We start from the raw sequence: 21,551 nt of genomic DNA, 5'->3' as shown, positions 1-21,551 counted from the left end.
ATTAGAAATTAATATTGAGGTGATGAGAACAAGCAAAAGAGAAAAATAATATGTAAATAAAGCAATCAAAAACTATCAAGAAAAATACTCACACAGAAAATGAAAACTGATGATATAGATAAAGATAGGAGGATGTGGTATAATAATGTGATGAAACAATATTATGTAAATCCAGAAGAATATTTACCACAAGAAATGATTAAATCCATTAAAGTAAGGAAAAAGTGGTGTATCAAGGTAGTAGAATGCCAGGATTTCCTATGGAGATTGGTGATAAACAAGTTAGCAGTAAAGGGGAATATGCCATATAAAAATAAACTTGAAATAGTGTGTTTATTTTTGTGGGGAGGAAGAGACAACAGACCATGTATTTTTTAATGTAAAAGAAACTCTGGAAAAAAGTTGGGTGATGAAATTTTTGAGAATATTAATAACATAATATAGATATGAATACAAGTATGCACGGATATTATAAGAACAAGGAGAAGAATATTTGAGAAGGGAAGATAAGAATTTATTTTATGCAATATGGGTTATTTGGAATGAAAAATTGAATAAAATGTTGATTAATGGGAAATAGATTTTGTCGGACATGTTGCAAAAAATAAGATTAAGGCTGTGAAAGAAGGAGTCGGGGGTCAATTATGGATTTTAACAATGAAGATGTTATAAGAAAAATGATAAATAGTAAAACAATAAAAATGTGTATGTATATATGTGTGTGTCTGCAAGGATCTACTTCAGAAGCTTGAAGTTTCAAAACTTTGAACTTCAAATGGCCGAGACCATAAGATCTACGTTTTGAAACCTCTAAAACTTAATAAAAAATAAAAACAATTTTTTTTTAAAGTTTTTGCAGGGGACAATCCCCCATGCACCTCCCACCTCCAACTAATTAAATATACCAATTTGAGATCACACTACTTTGAGGAAAATGGTAAATATCCCATTCCACGCTGCATGGCGAACTCCATTCAAAATGTTCAAAGTTTCACAACATTGATTTTATGGTTTCGGCCTTTTGAAGTTTGAAGTTTTGAAACTTTGAGCTTCTGAAGGGGATCTGCCTATAAATATGTTCATTTTATAAATACTTAACTATGTAAGTAATATTTTTTATGTTGTGTTAAATAAAGGACATTTACTCTTTCTTCAATAAGTGCCATGGGATCTTTTACATCCACCTGATCTACCACCAACTCACTCAGATATGTCCTTGATTTAACATCTCATCTGAAGAATGGTTCATTAGTAGGCATCAACCCCTATATCATTAGGTGGGTTGCAAACTGGCTCACAGATAGAACCCACAGTGTGAAAATAGCAGACTCCAAGTCAGAGTGCCAACCAGTCACGAGTGGAGTCCCACAGGGATCGGTCCTGGGTCCTCTCCTGTTTGGCATCTATTTCTCAGAGGTCCAGGCAACACGGAGGGACTCTGGCTGACCAAGTTCACAGATGACTGCAAGCTGTGAGCCATTATTAACTCCCCAAGTGATGTAGACATCCTACAGCAAGTCCTCACTGTGACCAATGACTGATGTTGAAACCATGGCTTTATACTCAATGCTAAACAAATGCATCATCATCCCCTTTGGGAAAAACTCAGTTCCCACTAATTACCACATCAAAGGGAGCCCACTGAATACTGAAGGCATTATAAGAGATCTGGGGACACAGATTGACAGCAACCTTTCCTTCGACCACCACATTTCCACTGTGGTCAGAAAGTCCTTCTATGTGGCTCATCTCATTAACAAGGGTTTTGCATCCATGAAGAAAGAGGTCATCATCTCTCTCTTTCTGTACTCTTCCCTCATTAGGCCAATCATTGAGTATATTGCCCCATTTGACATGTATCTCATTAGACACATGCAACAGCTGGAAAGGCCACAAAAGTACCTCACATAGAGGAACCTGGGTCTTAAACACATGTCCTACATGGACAGACTCAAACAAACTCCAGCTATACTCTGTCTCATATAATCTACTAAGAGATGATCTCTGCTTGACTTACAAAGCCATGTCTGACCCAGCTTTGTTAGAACTGCTACATCTAAATAAATCCAAATCCCTCCACACCACATGCTCCAGAGACCTCAACCTCATTACCACAATCAACAGAACATGTTGGAGGGACAGGTTCATAACCCGGAAACTGCCCATGCTCTGTAATAGGCTTCCCATACATGTCAAGCAGAGCACCTCACTAGCCCTCTTCAAGAGAAATCTTGATGAGTGGATGGAAAATAGAAAGTTCATCCCGGGAATCACTGCAGTGGCTCTACTTGACAGAGGCACTAGGAGCTAACGTCAAGTGGCACGATGCCAGGGTAATCCTATGGGCTGGGCTTGTAAAGGCTCCAGGGTCATTAGCCTAGTACACACCTATGAACCTATTACATAGTTTAGTTTTTCATGTTTAAATGTTACGTAATAAGTATCAATAGTTATTTATTGCTACAAATGCATATGCGACTTGGACATGACTGTTCATGGCTAATGCCTTACAGTCACTATATTGCTCTATAAACCACTTGAAGGAGTTAAAAATCACTTAAAGATTTCAGGGAGCACTTTCTTTTCTTCTAGGTAGAATGATCTTTAATTGATTTCAGTAATGTTGTGTATTTTTTATTAATTATTTCTATTGTTCTATTTTTATTTCTAATATTTCTATTATTTTAAACAAATGCAAAATAATTCAAACAACACAGCAGTTAAATAATTCAACTACTGGAAAGTAAAACATTGGTTTATTGATTGCTTGTTTAATGTAAAGGCAAGTCAATCACTAGATACTCCAAAAAAAAAAAAAAAAACAGCTTTTGCTCAAAACAGACTCAGTTCAGTTGAAAATAAACCTACCAAATGGCACTTTTGATTTGAAAGCCTATATACTAAAATATGTTAGTAGGTGCAGCTATAACATTATAAATGTCTTGTTCACAGTTCATCTGTTTGCTTGTTGTCTCACAAAAAAGGTCAGTAAAATGTTACTTCAGCATACTGTAAAAGGAAAGGCTTAAATGCATACTCGTTTTTGTGATAAATATGGACTGTATTGAAGTTGTAGCTGATCTCCGAAGGTGTGCCATTAAAAGGGTGTGGCATTGTTTTCAGGCACATCATACTTGTATTATTAGAAGCTTGTAAATGAATAACAGCTGTCAAAGGATTTCACTAACACAGTTATGTAAGAACATGCTTACAGCTAGATCAAAAGCCTTGGACCATATGCACTTGGTACTTTATCTTTTGGAGGTACTCAGAGTCATAGTGATGAAAGCCAAAGACATGCCTACAAATTTAGCTGCTTTTATAAAAATGTTAGGAGCCAAGTAACTTACAGTAACCTCTTGAGAGTGAATAGTAGCTGATTTGTTTATCTAGTTGTTTACACTAGCACAGTTTTGCACATAGACGCACACAAACAGACACACCCATACACACACACACACACACACACACACACACACACACACACACACACACACACACACACACACACACACACACACGTGTGTGTGTGTGTGTGTGTGTGTGTGTGTGTGTGTGTGTGTGTGTATCTATATCTATATCCATACCTATATATATATATATATATATATATATATATATATATATATATATATATATATATTTAGGTCACATTTCCCTCTTGGATGGATTTTTATTTTCATTTGTGGGAAGGGGACTACCTGAAGTAGAGCAGTTAAAGTATCTTGGAACCTTTTGCATGAGTGAATGCAGAGGGTATGGAGGCATCGCCAGTGGTCAGCAATACTGTCAGCTTTGCACCAGACTGAAATGATGAAAGAAGAACTGGTTTATAGGATGAAGCTCTTAATTTACTGCCCAGCTTATGCCCCCATACTTACCTAATGGCCATGAGGTTCGGGTAGTGACTAAAAGCATGAGAACATTGATACAAATGGCAAAAAATGAGGTTCCTCTGCAGGAGAGCTGAGATGCACTAGTCTGTCAGAAATTTAAATTACAGCCACCTCTTTTGCATGTTGAGAGGAGTCAGTTAAAGTGGTTTGGGCAATTAGTAAGGATGCCCCATGGGCACCTTCCACCGGCTAACCAGAGGACTCATTGGAAGAACTATATCTCTAAGCTCACGTGGGAACACCTGGGAATTCCACAGAATGTTGTTAGGGACAAAAGTCTGGACCATCCTGCTTATGGTGATACCAGAGCAACAGATTTAGAGAATGGTGATACGAGACCTCGGGACACGGGTAGACAGTCATCTGTCCTGTGATAATCACATCGCCACAGTGGTCAGGAAATCCTTCTACATGGCACACCTCATCGCAAAAGGATTCTCATCCAGGAAAAAAAGGTCATTGTTCCCCTCTACTCATCACTCATTAGACCCATTATAGAGTACAACCCCCCTTTTGGTATGTACCTCACAAGGCATCTGCAACAACTGGAAAGGCCACAGAAATACTTTATAAAGAGGATTACTGGCCTCAAAGAGATGCCCTATGCAGACCATCTCAAAAAACTCCAGCTTTACTCCATCGCATATCGCCTTCTCAGAGGCGATTTCTGCCTAACATACAGAGCTATGTCAAACCCAGAGCTGTTGGACATGCTCCACTTAAAGAAATCCTAATCCCTCCGAGCTACACGCTCTAGGGACCTAATCCTTGTCATCACAATAAACAGAACATGCTGGAGGGATAGACTTCCCATACTCTGGAACAGACTACCTAGTTATGTCAAACAGAGCTCCTCATTAGCACTCTTCAAGAAAAATCTTGATGATTGGATGGGAAATAGGAAATTCACCCCAGGGGTCAGTTCTGTGGCTCTGCTTGACAGGGGCACAGGAAAATAATTTTCTTGGGTGGCGAAAGCCAGGGTACCTTTTTGACTAGGCTTATATAGGCCCTAGGGCCAATAGCCTAGTACCTACTTATGAACCTATGAACCTATTGATGGATGGACTGGTGACTCTGAAAGTGCTTTATGAATGTGTGTGTGTGTGTGTGTGTGTGTGTGTGTGTGTGTGTGTGTGTGTGTGTGTGTGTGTGTGTGTGTGTCTGCACAGTCAGATGTAGTGTATTGCAGTTATTTTTGCAACGAGACACACTGGTTAGTAATATATTCTTAGTCCTACAGTGCATACAGAGCAAATGACTCACAATGCAGATATTGCACATATATTTGCATGCACTGCATTTACTTAGATAGACACTCATACACTTTGCAACTGCTTACATTTTTGCAATCACACTGTTTAAGTCATGCGCCTAGTCACTGTCATATGCACTACTCGTGCGTTTGTAATTCACTGGTTTGTGCAGGTGCTCTTATGATAATTATTAATAAGTCTGCAGTTGTACACTGCAGTTATTGTATTATTACAGTGGCAGACATCACATTTAGTTACTTTGGTCTGAATTTTTATTTTTTTTTTGTCCTGGAGAATCTAAAGTTGCTTACTGACAAGGAATGTTCCTCAGTGGAACTTTTTCCTGATATTCAAGAGTTCAAGATCTCTCTTGTGAAGAATTTTTTTTTCATGAATGTTTGCCAAGTATTTTTAGTCACTCTGATTTTCAACACATTTTTAAAATACGTTATTCCAAACTGTATACTGTTTTATTTGGATTTCCAAGTTGCACGCACGTTTTGCTGTCATTATAGGCTTCTGTTTGTTTTAACTGGCAGCCAGGAAGACTTGAAAGGTAACTCTAAATGGACATCATGAACACAGCTATGTTCACGCTGCATTTCAGGTGAAGTACACAGATTCTAGAAGGCCTGACTCTTCTTTCTATGAAAGTAAAATTATGGATATGTTCTTTAGTTTTACTTGTTTTCTATAGCAAAACATAGATAACGTGTTTTCAGCTCCAGTATAAAAAAATAATGTTAACATGAATAATAATTACATTCAGAAATAAAATATTAGGTACATTTGACAGGAAACAATCCAACAATTATATTTATTCTTCTTATTGTCCTCAATACCTCAGTATGATTTTTAGACCTTCATATTTATCAAGTGTAATGTTTTCAGCAAATACATTTGCTAATAAAACAAAAAGAATACTATAAAATAACTTTTAACATCCAAAATGTTTACATATCGATTAACTGCTGCATTATTTAAGCACATTATTTTTCTGTTTCTGCAAAGTCATTGCTAGCATAAGTACCTTTGATAACAAAGCAGAGTTCAAAGTTCATCCCTGATCTATTCAAAGGAAACCTTGATCACTGATGAGAAATCACAAATTCGCTCCTGGTCTGGCTTTCATGTCTCTGATGGACATAGGTTGACAGTAAATAAACAAACCCCCAACTAGCACACCCCCATCACATAACCCTTAGCTACCTCTTTATTAACATACCCTACCATATAAGCATGCAAAGAACTCTGGGACAAAACTGGGTTAGGTTGCCCGGCTAGACTCATAAAGATGGTAGTGGTCATTACTCAAGTATAAAGCTATGAACTTATAAGCAGTTTATATTTACTTCTCAAAGTGGGTGGATCAAAGTGGTGGAGGAAAGGTTGTGGCGTCTACTCAGTTTTTACCTCTTCCAAAGGTGACACCCCCAGAGGAAGACAAGATATGGAACATGAAGATGTCTGACTCTTAACTTTTATGTGTGTGCTTATAACATATCGTATAGTCAAGGCAAATCCTCATGATGACTTTTTTTATGAAGCTCACTGATTTGCACAAAATGGCAAAGATTATTTTTCTTTCAGTTGTTTTTATCCATAAGGACAAGTTCCTTTCTCTCAGTGTGCTTAAGGTTCAACTTACCCTTTTAGTTGTAAGCATTTTAAAAGCATAATGGTTTAGCTAATTTATTTAATTAGAAAGTTCAAAGTGTTCCATCCATCTGGGAGTTGTCATTTATAACACCTAGTACTTGTTTTTCACCAGGTGATCTCATTTATTAAGTCTGTTTACAGTTGTAGCCTGTAAATTTGCAATGAAAAATTGAAGTCAGTGCAGATTGTGTGCACAGAGAAATGGAGTCCTGACTACAGCCCCAGCAACCCAGCTTTAAATACTAGGCCTATGTGTCTGGGTGCTGGAAAAGCTGGCCAAGATGGGGCAGGAGTGAAAGCTGATGTTGGCTTGACCACCTGAGGATGTGGGAGGTGATGGTTGAAGGGCTGAATATTAACAGCCTGAGTAATACCTAGTAGAGGAATAAGAGCCATGTTTGAGCACAGGGATACACAAAGAAAAGAAGTGCACCTGTCAAAGAATGCATCATTTTCTGTGTGGAAACATGCATTTGAATATTGAGGCCAGAAATCCAACATTACAACATGTTTATAAGCCACAAGAGGGAAAAGAGAGAGGGGGAGAGAAAAATCCTGTCCTCCACAAACAATGACCACTCATCCTTCGAGTCTTCACCTCTACTGCGACCTCCTGTTTCCTGGATGGGGGAACAGCAGGGTCATGGAGGGTTAGGTTAGAAAGTCAAGCACTGAGATGGATTGAAAAACACTGTGGTCAGAGTTTCAAGCAGATTGTTTTAAATGTACAGCAAAAAGAATACATTTAAAGTGCATCCTATGCCAATATTTGGAAATTAATGTTTAAAAATCACTACAGTTATACATAATTTCAATAAAATCTCACTTTACTCTTTCTAATATGTGTCACTTTCTTAAAGAAATCAGTATGTCTTGCTAAAATTATCTCATAACATTATAGTATTCAGTAGAGCAGTTCATAGGTTCATAGGTAGGTACTAGGCTATCGGCCCTAGAGCCTATACAAGCCTAGCCAAAAAGGTACCCTGGCTTTCACCACCCAAGAAAATTATTGTCCTGTGCCCCTGTCGAGCAGAGCCACAGAGGTGATCCCCATGGTGAATTTCCTATTTCACATCCAATCATCAAGATTTTTCTTGAAGAGTGCTAATGAGGAGCTTTGTTTGATATAGATGATATATATGATATAGGCCTGTATAAGTTCTATAGTGACTAGCGTTCACTGAATGATGTTTGGCTTCATCTGAGAAAGTATTAATAGATGGAACTTTTGAGGCCAGCCATATGTCATAAGGACTGAACTTGTTAGTGCTAGTCTGTTAAAAGTAATCTCAAGCAAGTATAAAATGGCAGTTTGTGTTGCAGTTATACTTACTTACCCAGTCGCAGGGAACTACATTTCAGTTTTACATTCCCTCTGCTAAAGTATGTCATCTTGCCTATGATCTAATCTTTAATGCCATCCTGTTTAAGTCTTTAGATCAGAGAATACAGAACACTCTTGGCTGGTTGCTTCCAGGGCTGTATAAGTTCTATAGTGACTAGCATTCACTGAATGATGTTTGGCTTCATCTGGGAAAGTATTAACAGATGGAACTTTTGAGGCCAGCCATACGTCATAAGGACTAAACTTGTTAGTGCTAGTCTGTTAAAAGTAATCTCATGCAAGTCTAAAATGGCTTTTTGCAAGTCAAGACGATATGGTCTTTGTGACACACAAAGACTCAAGTCATAAGTTACCAAATGCCTACAGTAACATGAACTGCTACTGTAAATTCTGCCTTTGGTTTGAGTTCCCACATCCAGTTAAGGACTTCCTGCCTTATACATGACATATAATAAACTGTCCTTGAGCTGGATGGCATCAATGCCTACAGTTTCACTAGTGTGAAGACTCTTAGAAATGGTGTGGGGGGTTGCCTCTGATACTCTGTCAGTGGATACTGTGGGATATAATACTCACAGGATAAAAGAAGCAATCAGAGCCTTTTAGCTTTAGCATGAGTGGTCAGTGTGAAAATGAGATCTTACAGAGGAAAGGGTGACAATATGCAACCTGTTCAGTAGACTTATTGAACAGTAGAAATGTTGCCATTGTGGTGGCTCGGGGTGTAAATTTTGTGATCACATTATTTGGAAATGATGTGGAACAATTACTTCCTGCATATGGCATGAAAAACATGAAGTAAAAATCTTAAGAAAAGACGTCATCACTAAGCAAACTATAAATAGAAGGAATCATTCATGAGTAGAAATTCTGTAAACTGAAGAAATGATAGTATCCTGTAATCTCATCGACAGGATTCACTTTGAATAGACAATATATTTTACAAGAAATATGAACATGGTATGCATGTCATGCATAAAAGGAAATACATGAAAGCAGTTCTACATGAATAAACTCCCTGTTTTCTTTGGTAACATAGCAGGGAAATAAAACTTTATGAGCAAAGAAATTTGGTGCAATGGATTTCTGGATGATCTTTCAGTACTCCATCTTCAAAGCCTTCGCTTTTTCCATGATTACTTTTTATGCATCTCCAGCGTCTCATATGTTTCTTGTTGCCGAGGAGAAAGACCCTGAAAGAAATGGCAGAACAGTTAGAATTGATGTCTGTATGTGCATCATGTCACCTACTACATGCAACCTATGTTCATGCAGTGGGGTATCTTTTTTTACATAATTTGCTTTTAGGTTGAGGATCCATTGTTAAATGCAACTGATATTAAGTTACACTAAATATGTTTGGTATGGACAGAGTTAGATAATTAAAGGTACTATCTGTTCTAGTTCCTTCCTGTGAGACCAGATGTTGCACTCTGTTACTTTATTTATATTGTCTAAGATGCTAGCTAAGACACTCGGACTGTAATCTTCTTCTTTCCTGAGCTTACCTGCACCCATCTTTAATATCACTTGTAAATCTTCTGGATAATCTGTTGACCACTACTGATAAACAGGCCTGCCTTTCATATAGAGAAAGCATAAATTATGTTAGAGGCAGTTAAATTACTGGACACCTTCACTAGCAAGGTAAGTTTCAAACTTGCTGAAATCTCGTCACTTTGTTTATTAGTCAGATTTTCAAGCACACTCCTCAGTGTAAAATATCTAAAATGGTCCATTCCTCAAATCTATCACTACTATTCTCCTATCTTGTACCAGCTTTAGCAATGGTCATCTAAATTCTGCTCTGTAATCCTGTTGGACTGCTGCGTGTTATATGTAAGACCCTCGATTCATTATTACTGACAGTTTGTTATTGCAGTTATTTTCAGTATGAGTTGTACACATAAGTAAAACACAGCAACATGCACATCACATCAGGATCACAGTCAGCTCACAACTAACTCACTACTGCCTCATGCATTATGGTAAAAACACTAGGTTTGCAGTAGCTCTCAAGTGTCCAGATTTTTGCAGAATGTCCAGGTTTTTGCCTCATGTTTTTGGTCTATTCCTCATAAAATGTATGGTTTTCTGGCAAATCACTGAGAATTGAAGTCACTTAATGATATACATTTGAGTTATGGATTTTGTTTCCCTCAGGATTGTGGAGGTGGCCTCATCAGTTCTAACCTCTTGGGTCCTAGCAGTGAGCCAGCTAGCCATCCAGCATGTTATAATGGAGTTTGTACTAGTTCCTTAAGTTTGTTGACAATGGATATTTTAGTTAATATACATGAAAATGTGCAAAGATAATAACAGTAATACAAAATAGAAACTAAGGTAATCCAAATAAGTAAAATAATAGTAATCTAATAGATACTTCTCAGAGCAATCAATGTCAAATGTTTAGGAAAAACTAAGATATCAATTACTGCAAAGCAGTACCAGCACAATCCTAATCAGAGTCGTGTTTCTTTAAAATGAATTGAATAATTTACTCTTTGTAACAAGCATTTCATTTTTAATAGCAGACTACTGCTACATACATAGCAAGGTTTTACATGAAAGGGTCCACATGGAGAGATGAAATCAGCAAAAAGGGAGAGTAGTAATGTTGGAATGGAATTCATCTTCAAGTATTGGTGAGTACCAACACACAGTAGACCCTGTTTTCACAAAATCTCATTAAGATTACACTGATATATAGACTGTACTTATAACACAGAGAAAGGTAAATTAATAATAAAAAAGATGGTTCCGTTCTCAGGTCCCAGGATAAAAAAGTAGCCACTCCTGGTGTATGCACCAATGCCAGGACTGGGAAACAAGGCAGTGTGGAATCCACGGGATATGGAAACATTCCTACCACAGGGTTAGGCCAGACTCAGGAGGAAGATGCAGCCCCCTGGCAGAAGGAAGCAGTACACACACACACACACACACACACACACACACACACACACACACACACACACACACACACACACACACACACAAAAAAAAACCCTCACAAAAACTGACAGACCAAATAACTGGCTTAAGGATGACAAAGTGGACTGCTGAGGATAAGGGAGAAATTATGTACTGTTATTATTATTCAAGAAACCTATAATTTCCAGAGAAAGGATATGCAGAAAGATTAAGAGCAAAATTAGTGGAAAGACAAATACTTGCTCATAAAAAACTGTCAAAAGCTACAAATAAAAATTTATATTCATTAATACAACAAAAGAAGTGACAGAGAAAGAGTGAAAATATAAAAGCAAAACCCAAAAACGTGAAAAGTATAAAAAAAATTACATGAGAAAGAAAAAGCGATCTGGTACGGTGCAATATTTATGTAAAGCAGAAAGCTAAATTAACCAATACAAAAAAATCAGCGCTAAAGATATTTGAAAAGAAGCGCAGGCAAAGGCAGTCAGATATGGAAAATTTCACAATACAAAAAAACAAGAAAACAAAGGGGGATGTAGAAAAGAGGTTTAGTACAGTGGAAGTTAAACAAATAGAAACTGAAGTCATGGATTATCTGTAACGTGAAGGATTTAGTGTGGAGAAACCAGCACATAAAATGTCAAAGTATGATGAAACAATATGTCCCCAGATTATGAAGCAGCAAGTGGAGTGGAAAGCATCTGAAGAAGATTTGCCACATGGGGATGCTCTGGAACCTTCTGTAGCAGACTGATATGAAAGTCCACTAAGGGAAGGAACAGGAAACAGTGGCAAGTCTGATACAGGAAATGTTGTAGACTGATGAGCCAATGGTTTCCAACACAAAGTAGCTGCAGATGAAATAGGGTGCATCTGAATAGGGCATGAAACAGGAAAATCTTCTGGAACTTCTTGTAGAATACTCACAAGAAGCAGAGGGCAAAGAAGAGGTTTTCAGTCTAGAAGAAAATTATCTAAAAGTAGACCTACTTGATTTAATAGTGATGAATAGACATATTAAGACATATTAAGAGAGACAAAAGAAATAACATTGCAGAAAGTAAGGAAGACCCAAAATATTAGAAGACTGATAGAACAGATAAAAACTGTAATCAGAACTATTATGAGAAATTCATGTGATACAACAGAAGTAAGTAGGGTATATTACTATGCAGATAAAACTAATTGTAGATAAAGTGTTAAAAGAAAGGAATGGAACTAGTACAATGTCACCATGGACACACTGAATACAGCAAACCATGGACACACTGAATACAGCAAACCATGGACACACTGAATACAGCAAACCATGGACACACTGAATACAGCAAACCATGGACACACTGAATACAGCAAACCATGGACACACTGAATACAGCAAACCATGGACACACTGAATACAGCAAACCATGGACACACTGAATACAGCAAACCATGGACACACTGAATACAGCAAACCATGGACACACTGAATACAGCAAACTATAAGGCAGTTAAGACACAAAGTACTGCTGTTAGAAGAATATAGAATAATGAACAGACAGACATGATAAAAGCAATGCAGGGTATCAAAACAGGCCTGGATTTATCAGATACTATTTCCAATAATATATGAAAAATATTGGCACAGGCAGAAAAACTTACAAGGTATGAAAATAAATATAAAATAACAGTACAAAATAAATCCACAAAGAAGCACTAGGATTGCCGTTTCCACCACAAACCACACAATTTATTTAAACATAAACCACGGGACCAGCAATGCTGCATAAGACATTAACGCTGACATATGCCAGTATGTTTTTGTCAGTAGTATCATAACAGTACAGAATAAGCAATTCAGTGATGACCCCAAAAAGGTGTTACAAGGAACTGGTAAACAAAGTAAAAGAAGCACCACCAAAAAAGAAGAAATATGCACATTTCAAAGAAGTATTTATGAAAAAATTAAATGGGATGAAGTACCAGCAAGAGAAATTGAGAAAAAGTTAAAAAAAGTTTCTAAGTGAAAAACCCCAGGCCCAGAAGCACACCTAATGTCTAGCTAAAAGTATTATTAGTATATTTACTCAAAAGATTTAGCCCTAAATAAGAATTACTTATATTGCAACCTAAAAACACACCACACTAGTTAACAATAGGAACAAAATGCTACTTCTCCCTACAAATGAGCCTAAAACCATTCTAAGAACTATAGACCAGTGTTTTTCAAACACCGGTCTATGGACTGGTGCTGGTCCTGCAGAAATTTCCTGCAGGTCCGTGAAAGACTAGGGCCTATTACCTGGGAGAGGGCCCCTGCTGGCTGGGGGGAAGTGGCGTTGGCCAGGAGACTAATTTTTTAATTAAAAAAAAAGTTTTTTTTTTGTTAGGGGCATTCAAAATGAATTGGCACCTCACCTAAGTATCATGTTTAATCATAGCCTCACCTCAGGCTTTGTGCCCACTGAGTGGCACACAGCTACAGTTATCCCACTCCACAAGGGGGGATCCACCTTTGATCCCGGGAACTACCATCCCATCACTCTGACAAGCCTGATCTGCAAGGACATGGAACGCATTATCATGGAACTTACAAACAAAGACATTGGCAACCTTCAAACACTGGACTCCACCCAGTTTGGGTTCGTGAAGGGCCAAATCTTGTCTCCTGAACCTGATTGACTTCTTTGAATCAGTCTCCAGAGCTGTGAATGAGGGTAAGGTGGTCCACACAGCCTATCTGGACCTCGCCAAGGCCTTCAATACCACCCCCCACTCTGGAATCATGGCTAAACTTACTAAGCTGGGCATAAATCCCTATGTCACTCAATGGGTTGCCAACTGGCTTATTGACAGAACCCAGACTGTAAAAGTAGCCGACTCCAAATCCAGCTCCAGACAAGTGACAAGTGGAGTACCTCAGGGTTCAGTCCTGGGACCGCTCTTGTTTGGCATCTACTTCTCTGAAGTACAGGCCAACACTAAGGGACTCTGGCTAAACTGGGAGCCATTACTGAATCCCCAAATGATGTGGATATTCTACAAAAGGGCCTTACAGAAACAGATGCTTGGTGCCAGAGCCATGGGCTCAAGCTTAATGCCAAGAAATGTATAGTTATCCCCTTTGGGAAAAACCATGTACCCTTGAATTACCACATAGGTGGCAGTACACTAAACACTGAAAGTGTGATGAGAGACTTAGGGACACAGGTGGACAGTGGTCTCACCTTCAATAACCACATTGCCACAACAGTCAGGAAATCCTTCTATGTGGCACACCTCATCACTAAGGACTTTTCATCCAGAAAAAAGGACGTCATTGTCCCACTGTACTCATCCCTCATTCGGCCCATTATAGAGTACAACGCCCCATTTGGTATGCACCTCACAAGACATCTGCAACAGCTGGAAAGGCCGCAGAAATACCTCACTAAAAGAATCACAGGCCTAAAGCAGATACCCTATACTGACCATCTAAAAAAACTCCAGCTATACTCTGTGGCATGTCGTCTACTCAGAGGCGATCTCTGCTTAACATACAAGGCCATGTCAAACCCTGAGCTGTTGGACATGCTCCACTTAAAGAAATCCCAATCCCTCAGAGCCACATGCTCCAGGGATCTAAACCTTGTCATCACAATGAACAAAACATGCTGGAGAGATAGGTTCCTGACCCAGAAACTCCCCATACTCTGGAATAGACTGCCCATACATGTCAAGCAGAGTGCCTCCTTGGCGCTCTTCAAAAGGAACCTTGACGATTGGATGGGAGATAGGAAATTCACCCTGGGGATCAAATCAGTCATCCTGCTAGACAGGGGTCCAGGAAAGTAAATACTGTGGGAAGAAATATCCAGGGAATTGTTATGGCTAGGCTTGTATAGGCCCTAGGGCCGATAGCCTAGTACCAACCTATGAACCTATATGAACACCTTTTGCTTTTGGTCACAACTGGTTTTCACCTTCTGCATCTGTGCATCCTGCTGTCTACATCTTTGTGTTCTGTGCATGTGGAATTTGAATGCCAGAAAACATTTGAAATGCAGACCACGAACAGACAAGCGAGAGGTAGGTGTGAGTGTGTTTGTGTGTGTGTATGTGTGTGTGTGTGTGTGTGTGTGTGTGTTTGTACGAAGTAGGTAAATAGTAGTGGTGGCTGGTGACTTCAAATCAAAGGGGGGCTGCAGGAGACAGCTGAATGTGTGGGTTCAATGGGAAGGGGTGGGGCCAACTAGAAAGGTGAGGAGTTATGCTCAAAACCACAAAAACTGTAACTTTAATTAAATACGCTGACCTGGGTGCCAAACTGTCATTAATAATAATCAATAAAGACAAAATGAAGTGTAGAAGAAAAAAAAATATTTCAATGCATTGGCTGCATGACTGCTTACTTAATATCTAGATGGAAATAAAAAGGATGTGAGGCATGAAAAAAAAATTACTTTTTAAATACATTACCGGAATGCCAGTCAAAATCAAGTATAAGAAAAACAAGCAGCACTCAGCTCAAACCACTTCTCCTTGTACTCCAGTTCTAATTATAATTTATATTCAGCTTTATTAAAGTACCAAGTAACATGCTGAAAGTAGCAATCTCTGTGATACCCCCACTTGTAAAAATGTTTCTTATCCAAAAAAGACCTGCTGCCTGACAACGACTATCTACTTGTTTCATGGAGAAAACATGATCAAAGTAAAAACTGAAAAGCAAACAAGAAACAAGCTCAAGATACATTGCTTAAAGGATTACTGCACAGGTAATGGACATCACATGATAGATTGGCATTCTGTTTGGTTTACAGGTAAAGCCTGCAAAGATGACTGCAAGTCTCCAACAAATGTAATGAGCCTCTTAAAATAATGTAATCCTGTCCTTTATTACAAATACTGTCATATGCATTTCAATACCCAAGGCTTATACATTATCTAGTTATGTAAGTATTCTCTGCATGGCAACAACAGAAAGGCTTTCAATGTTGGCAATTCTTTAACAGTATGCTTATTAAAGCTTACTTGCATCTTAGAATCTCAGACAAGCTTACCTGATGGTCATTAAAGCACTGCTACATAAACACAGAGCAACAGGCACTTTCTGAGTAATAATAAGCATAAATCAACAGTATAAAAATATGACAGAAACCAGAACATTCTGCAAAATAAAGGACAGAATAAAAGTAGCATTTGTGTCTACCTTGGATGGGGGGATACTCTGCACATTTACGCTGCATAACTGCTCCTTGCCTTGCTTGGACACATCCAGAGTCACTACATGGGGGAGTGGGGTGCAACAAGTATGTCACAATTTGAAATGTCTCTGGCTGACTGTGATGGCCCTGACACATTTGTCATACCTCTCAACCTCAGAACAAGAAATATGGACAGAGCCATACACAGAAGTGGGACACAGGCCCAAAAATAAGGACAATTTTTAAATATTGCTCTTATAACCTAAGAAAGATAATAGAATAGTAGGTCTTGCATTAGTATGAATTTTCTGAAAGATATGAAATCTGAAACTCAAATGTCTGGCATTATTTTCTAACTTCAGTCTTTAATTATTTGCCACTAATTTGCCAAAAAAACATAATTTTATGAAAAATGGACTAAAATGTGATGCAAAAATATAAAAGAGCCACACAATACAGCTGGGACCCTGTCAAAGAAGGGACACTTTTTTAATATTAATACTGCTAACTTGAGCAGCTGACAAAATAAAAGAATCTACATGCATTTCTGAAATAAAAGTAATCTATAACTCTGATTATTACAGTTATTTCTTAATTGTAAGCTCTCCACGTTTTCTTCCAAAATTGCCATTTGGCAGATTATTAGGGTAGAGCAACATTTTGAGCCAAAATCGGGAACAGCTGAGAGGTCTGGATATGCCTAATTCTATAAAGCAATTTATTTGCATGTACCTCTCAACCTGTTAATGCAGGAAATCTGGACAAGGCCAAATATACTGGGGGAACATATAAACAGTACTATAAATTGTTGTATAAACCTTGACAATTGATAGAATAACAGGTCTTGCTTTAGCATGCATTTTTCTGAAGGTTATGAATTCTGAAACTCAGTGTCTGTCATTATTTAGTGACTTCATTCGTAAATTATTTGCCAAAAAAATACACATTTTATGAGGAACAAACCAAAAATAAGAAGCAAAAATCTATTCATTCTGTGAAAATCTGGACAGTTGAGAGGTATAGTTCAGCCGGGCCTGTCTTTGAGTTTGCCGCCCTTCCCCCTCTCAAAATCATGGTTGAATGGAGCCTCCCCCCTGCAGCCATTACAATGAACCATTACTTGGCTATTTCATCCCATTTACCATAAGACACTAATGTGCATACTGCTTTACTTCTATGATGATTTGGACTTCATTTGAAAGTTTTATTTTGCATTTTACAGCACAAACAGACATCTGCTAAATAAAAGCAATGCACTCTCACAATGAAAACAGACTTGGCATTAAACCTTCTCTGCCCTTGAAACTCACATTCATTGAAACAGCATTGAAACCCACATTCAGTGAAAATACATTTTGCCAGTGGCAGATAAAGATTCACTTTGGGCTGTTTTCAAATCATAGGCCCCTTGCACATGAAACATATACGTGGTCTTTGATAAACCTTCCTGATTGTATTACATTATATTCCTTGTACAATATAGTACAGTTGTTAGAGGGCATTTTAAGGGTTGGGAGGGTGGCCGAATGGTTAAGGTCTTTGCCTTACAAACACAAGGTGCAGGGTTTGAGTCTCACAAGGGATAATTGGCTAGGCATAAAATGATTCACAAGGGCAGTTAGCCTAGTACTAGTCTATGAACCTATAAATTTATTTTGATCATTTTTCCAGTAAACAATGAAACAAAATGCATGCACCAATAATAACAAAATTGCCCAGTTCAGAACATTTTTCCAGTAACCAATGAAACAAAATGCATGTACCAATAATGACAAAACTGCCCAGTTCAGAACATTTCTATCATAAAAGTCAACTCAAACTTCTACAGTCCACCAGTATCAGTAAATATGCACAATCTCTGAAGAAGTAAAAGTCATCTAAATAATTCAACATTAAAGAAATCTGTAACTAATGAAGAGGTTGCTGCTAGCAAACAACTTTATATTTCATTGTTTCATCTACAAATAAAGTGCCTGTTGCCCTTGAGGAATAAATTGACTAAGTTGCATTAAAAAAAATGATAAGCTAGTAATATTGCAATAGGGAATGGATGGCAAACTAATAACAGGTTCATAGTTACTAGGTATCTTCACCAAAAAGGTCTGCAGCATCCACCCCCTTTACAATACAGTACAGTATCAGCAATGCATCTACCTACTGTGGGAGTAGAACCCACAGCCTTCTGCATCAAAAGCAAGTACACTACCTATTGTGCTATTAACAATGCAAGCTGACTCGGCATAAGCAGCACTAAACTTTTGTTCCCCTGCAGCTCTCAGATTTTTGTAAAATCTACTTGACACTCAGCTGTATCTCTGAACTTTGCAGCACAAGAAATCTGGAAAAAGCCAACATTTAAGAAGGGGGTAAAAGACCAAAAAACAGGGACACATTTTAAACATTGCTTGTATAATGTTGGAAAGTTGTTAGAATAAGATGCTGTGTTACCAACATACATTTCACTGCCAATTATTGAACCCAGGACCCTGTGCAAAACAGTCAAAGCAACATACCACTATGCCAAATCATCTGTTTTATGTAAGAAAGGAAGACTGAAGCTTAAATGGCTACCATTTAGTGAATTCAGTTCTCATCATTGCTGTCAACATCTTAGCACAAAACACCTGAACAAAGCCAATAATGGGGGAATACAGCCCCCAAACATATTCAGTGAGTTCAGTTATTACCATAGCTCTCAACCTTGGGTACAAAAAACCTGGACAAAGCCAATAATGGGGGAATACAGTCCAAAAAAATAGGAACAAATTTCAAATATCCATTGAGAACACCAGATCAAACCCACACAAACACAGGGAGGACATGCAGCCTCCACACAGAAGGCACCCCAGCCAAGAATCAAACCAGACAACCTGTAGCTGAAAGGTAACAATGCTACCACTGCACCACTGGCTGTGTTAGAAACAAAAATACAGAAACCACAGATTTTATGAGGAACAGAACAGAACAAATATGAGGCAAAAATCTGCATTTTTTTACACATGGTGGTGGGTAAGAATTCAGGCTCTTGCCACTTGGGCCCAAGGTTCTGGGTTCAAGCTTTATTCTCTACCCAATACGATTTAGCAACTGGGGCATTTCACACACCCTGAGCCAAACAAGTCACCAAACCCCATGTTGAATCTGTCCAGTAGGAGTTTCACTCAACTGTGAGAGCACCAGCCTCATCTCCCTATCCTTCCCACGAGAGCACCAGCCTCATTGTCCTATCCTTACCAAGAGAGCACCAGCTTCAGCCTGCCTGCGGATGTTGCAGTCAAATCCCCTTCCAGTCTATGCAGTTTTAACTGCTGGGAAAATTTGGACTTGCATGTTGCCTTTGTAATCTGGACTGCTGATGGAGACAGTGGATTCTGTGTGCATTCTCCAGACTGGTTCACCAACAGTCCGAATATTGGGAAATGCCGTGAGTGCGCATGTGTGATGTTCCGGGACTTGTGGTTTTGAGTTTTATTTATTTTTTCATTCTTGTTTTATTTTCTTTTGTTTTATTCATGTTTTACAGCTGGGGGTCTTCAGTCCAATAGCATGAGCCGCCACTGGTAAATAGGAATGTGTGTGTGTGTGTGTGTGTGTGTGTGTGTGTGTGTGTGTGTGTGCGTGTGTGTGTGTGTATGTGTGCGTGTGTGTGTGTGTGTGTGTGTGTGTGTGTGTGTGTGTGTGTGTGTGTGTGTGTGTGTGTGTGTATAAGAGGGAGACAGGTATGTGAGAGAGAGGGAGTAGGTGTATATGTTTGTGTATGTAGATGTAGGTAGATGTGTGTGTGTGTGTGTGTGTGTGTGTGTGTGTGTGTGTGTGTGTGTGTGTGTGTGTGTGTGTGTGTAACAGGGAGGGAAGTAGGTAGTGGCATACCTCTCAAATGCCCCCGATTTTCAGGGTCATCCCTGATTTTGACTGAAAGTTTAACTCTGCTCCTCTTAATCCCACCTAAAAGTGGTGACTTCTGGAGAAAAGATAATGAATTACACTTAATAAATAATGACAATAATTAGAATTACAAATTTCTTTTACTTTAGAAAAATGCATATTCTCTCATGATCTTTTATTTTGTCAATGTCTCGAGTTAATAATACTAATATATGAAAAATGTCTTTGATTATTTCTGGATTTGTCCCTGAGTCTGTAAGGATTGTTCCCATTTTGTTTGAGAGCTATGGGTAAGTGTGAGTGTGTGTGTGTGTGTGTGTGTGTGTGTGTGTGTGTGTGTGTGTGTGTGTGTGTGTGTGTGTGTGTTTGAGAGGTAGATAGGTCCAGATTTTTGCCCCATATTTTGGTCTACTCCTCATAAAAAGGACTGAAGTTTCAAACTTCATATCCTTTGGCATACAACAGTCAGACAGCAATTGTTTTAACTGGTTCCTTATAAATAATGTTTTTTATTTCTGCCTTAGAAGTCCCCAAAATAATTCTCTCATTTTCACTGGTTCCCAAGTATAAAAAGGTTGAAAACCACTGCTATAGAACAATAAGTTGATTTCTGCAATATACAAATTATATACTGGAAGGGATGCAGACAGAGTTTATAGTCATTCAGTAAAAGTTCAATCATGTCAATAGAACAAAACGGTGACAAATTAAAGTCATATGAATGAAACAAATTATCACTTGCTGCTAAATAAAGCCATAATACAGAGTTGTAAAATGGGGAGAATCTAAGTATGGCATGAATAACAGCCCACATTTATGGGCAAAGGATAAAAGATACATTGCATAAGGTTTACTCAAATGGTTAAAGCTTTGTCAGATGCTCAATTGAAGACATTTTGTCTTGGTAAATGTGCAGAAGCAACATTTAAAAAAAGGAAAGCTGACACACCAAAAGATATTAACCTGGGACAGGAATATGATATAAAGGAACTTGAGCAGAAAAGAGACAGTAAATATTTGGGAATAGGTGAAAGACTGGCAGTAAAGCATGAACAAATGAGAATAAAACTCATTAAGGAATACTTCAGAAGACTACAATTAATAAGCAGGAAACACCACTGAAACTCAAACACTAAGCACAATAATCGCCACAGAAGCATGGAGAGCGCACCAGACTGAAGTTTGTTAATCCACAAGTAAAACACATTTAGCGTTTCCGTCCCCGGTGAATAGGACTTCTTCAGAATAAGTAAGAAACTTTGAACATTCCTTTTTATATGTATGTGTCAGACAAAAATATCACTGATTCACTGTTAAAGAAAATGACTATTATAATATATATGAGAGAGTACACTGAATTATTGTTGATATAAAATACAAAAAGGAGAATAAACTGAACATA

The 21,551-nt window shown here is 38.2% G+C and overlaps 1 protein-coding gene across 1 annotated transcript in view; it reads right to left on the bottom strand.

Moving 5' to 3' along the window:
* Positions 1 to 5,950: 5,950 nt before the first annotated feature.
* FCER1G (Fc fragment of IgE receptor Ig) overlaps positions 5,951 to 21,551 on the bottom strand; it is a 597,912-nt gene continuing 582,311 nt past the window's right edge. Inside the window, exon 6 of the mRNA XM_044088973.1 lies at positions 5,951 to 9,352. Coding sequence (XP_043944908.1) covers positions 9,296 to 9,352 — 57 coding nt within the window. The 3' untranslated portion in view covers positions 5,951 to 9,295. The remainder of the gene's footprint in view (positions 9,353 to 21,551) is intronic.

This window comes from Protopterus annectens, chromosome 12.part0 (assembly GCF_019279795.1).
Source record: "Protopterus annectens isolate FY-2018-M chromosome 12.part0, PAN1.0, whole genome shotgun sequence".
NCBI classification, from domain to species: domain Eukaryota; kingdom Metazoa; phylum Chordata; order Ceratodontiformes; family Protopteridae; genus Protopterus; species Protopterus annectens.
The sequence above is the reverse complement of the archived record's forward strand: the minus strand, read 5'-3'. Positions and strand labels throughout refer to the sequence as shown.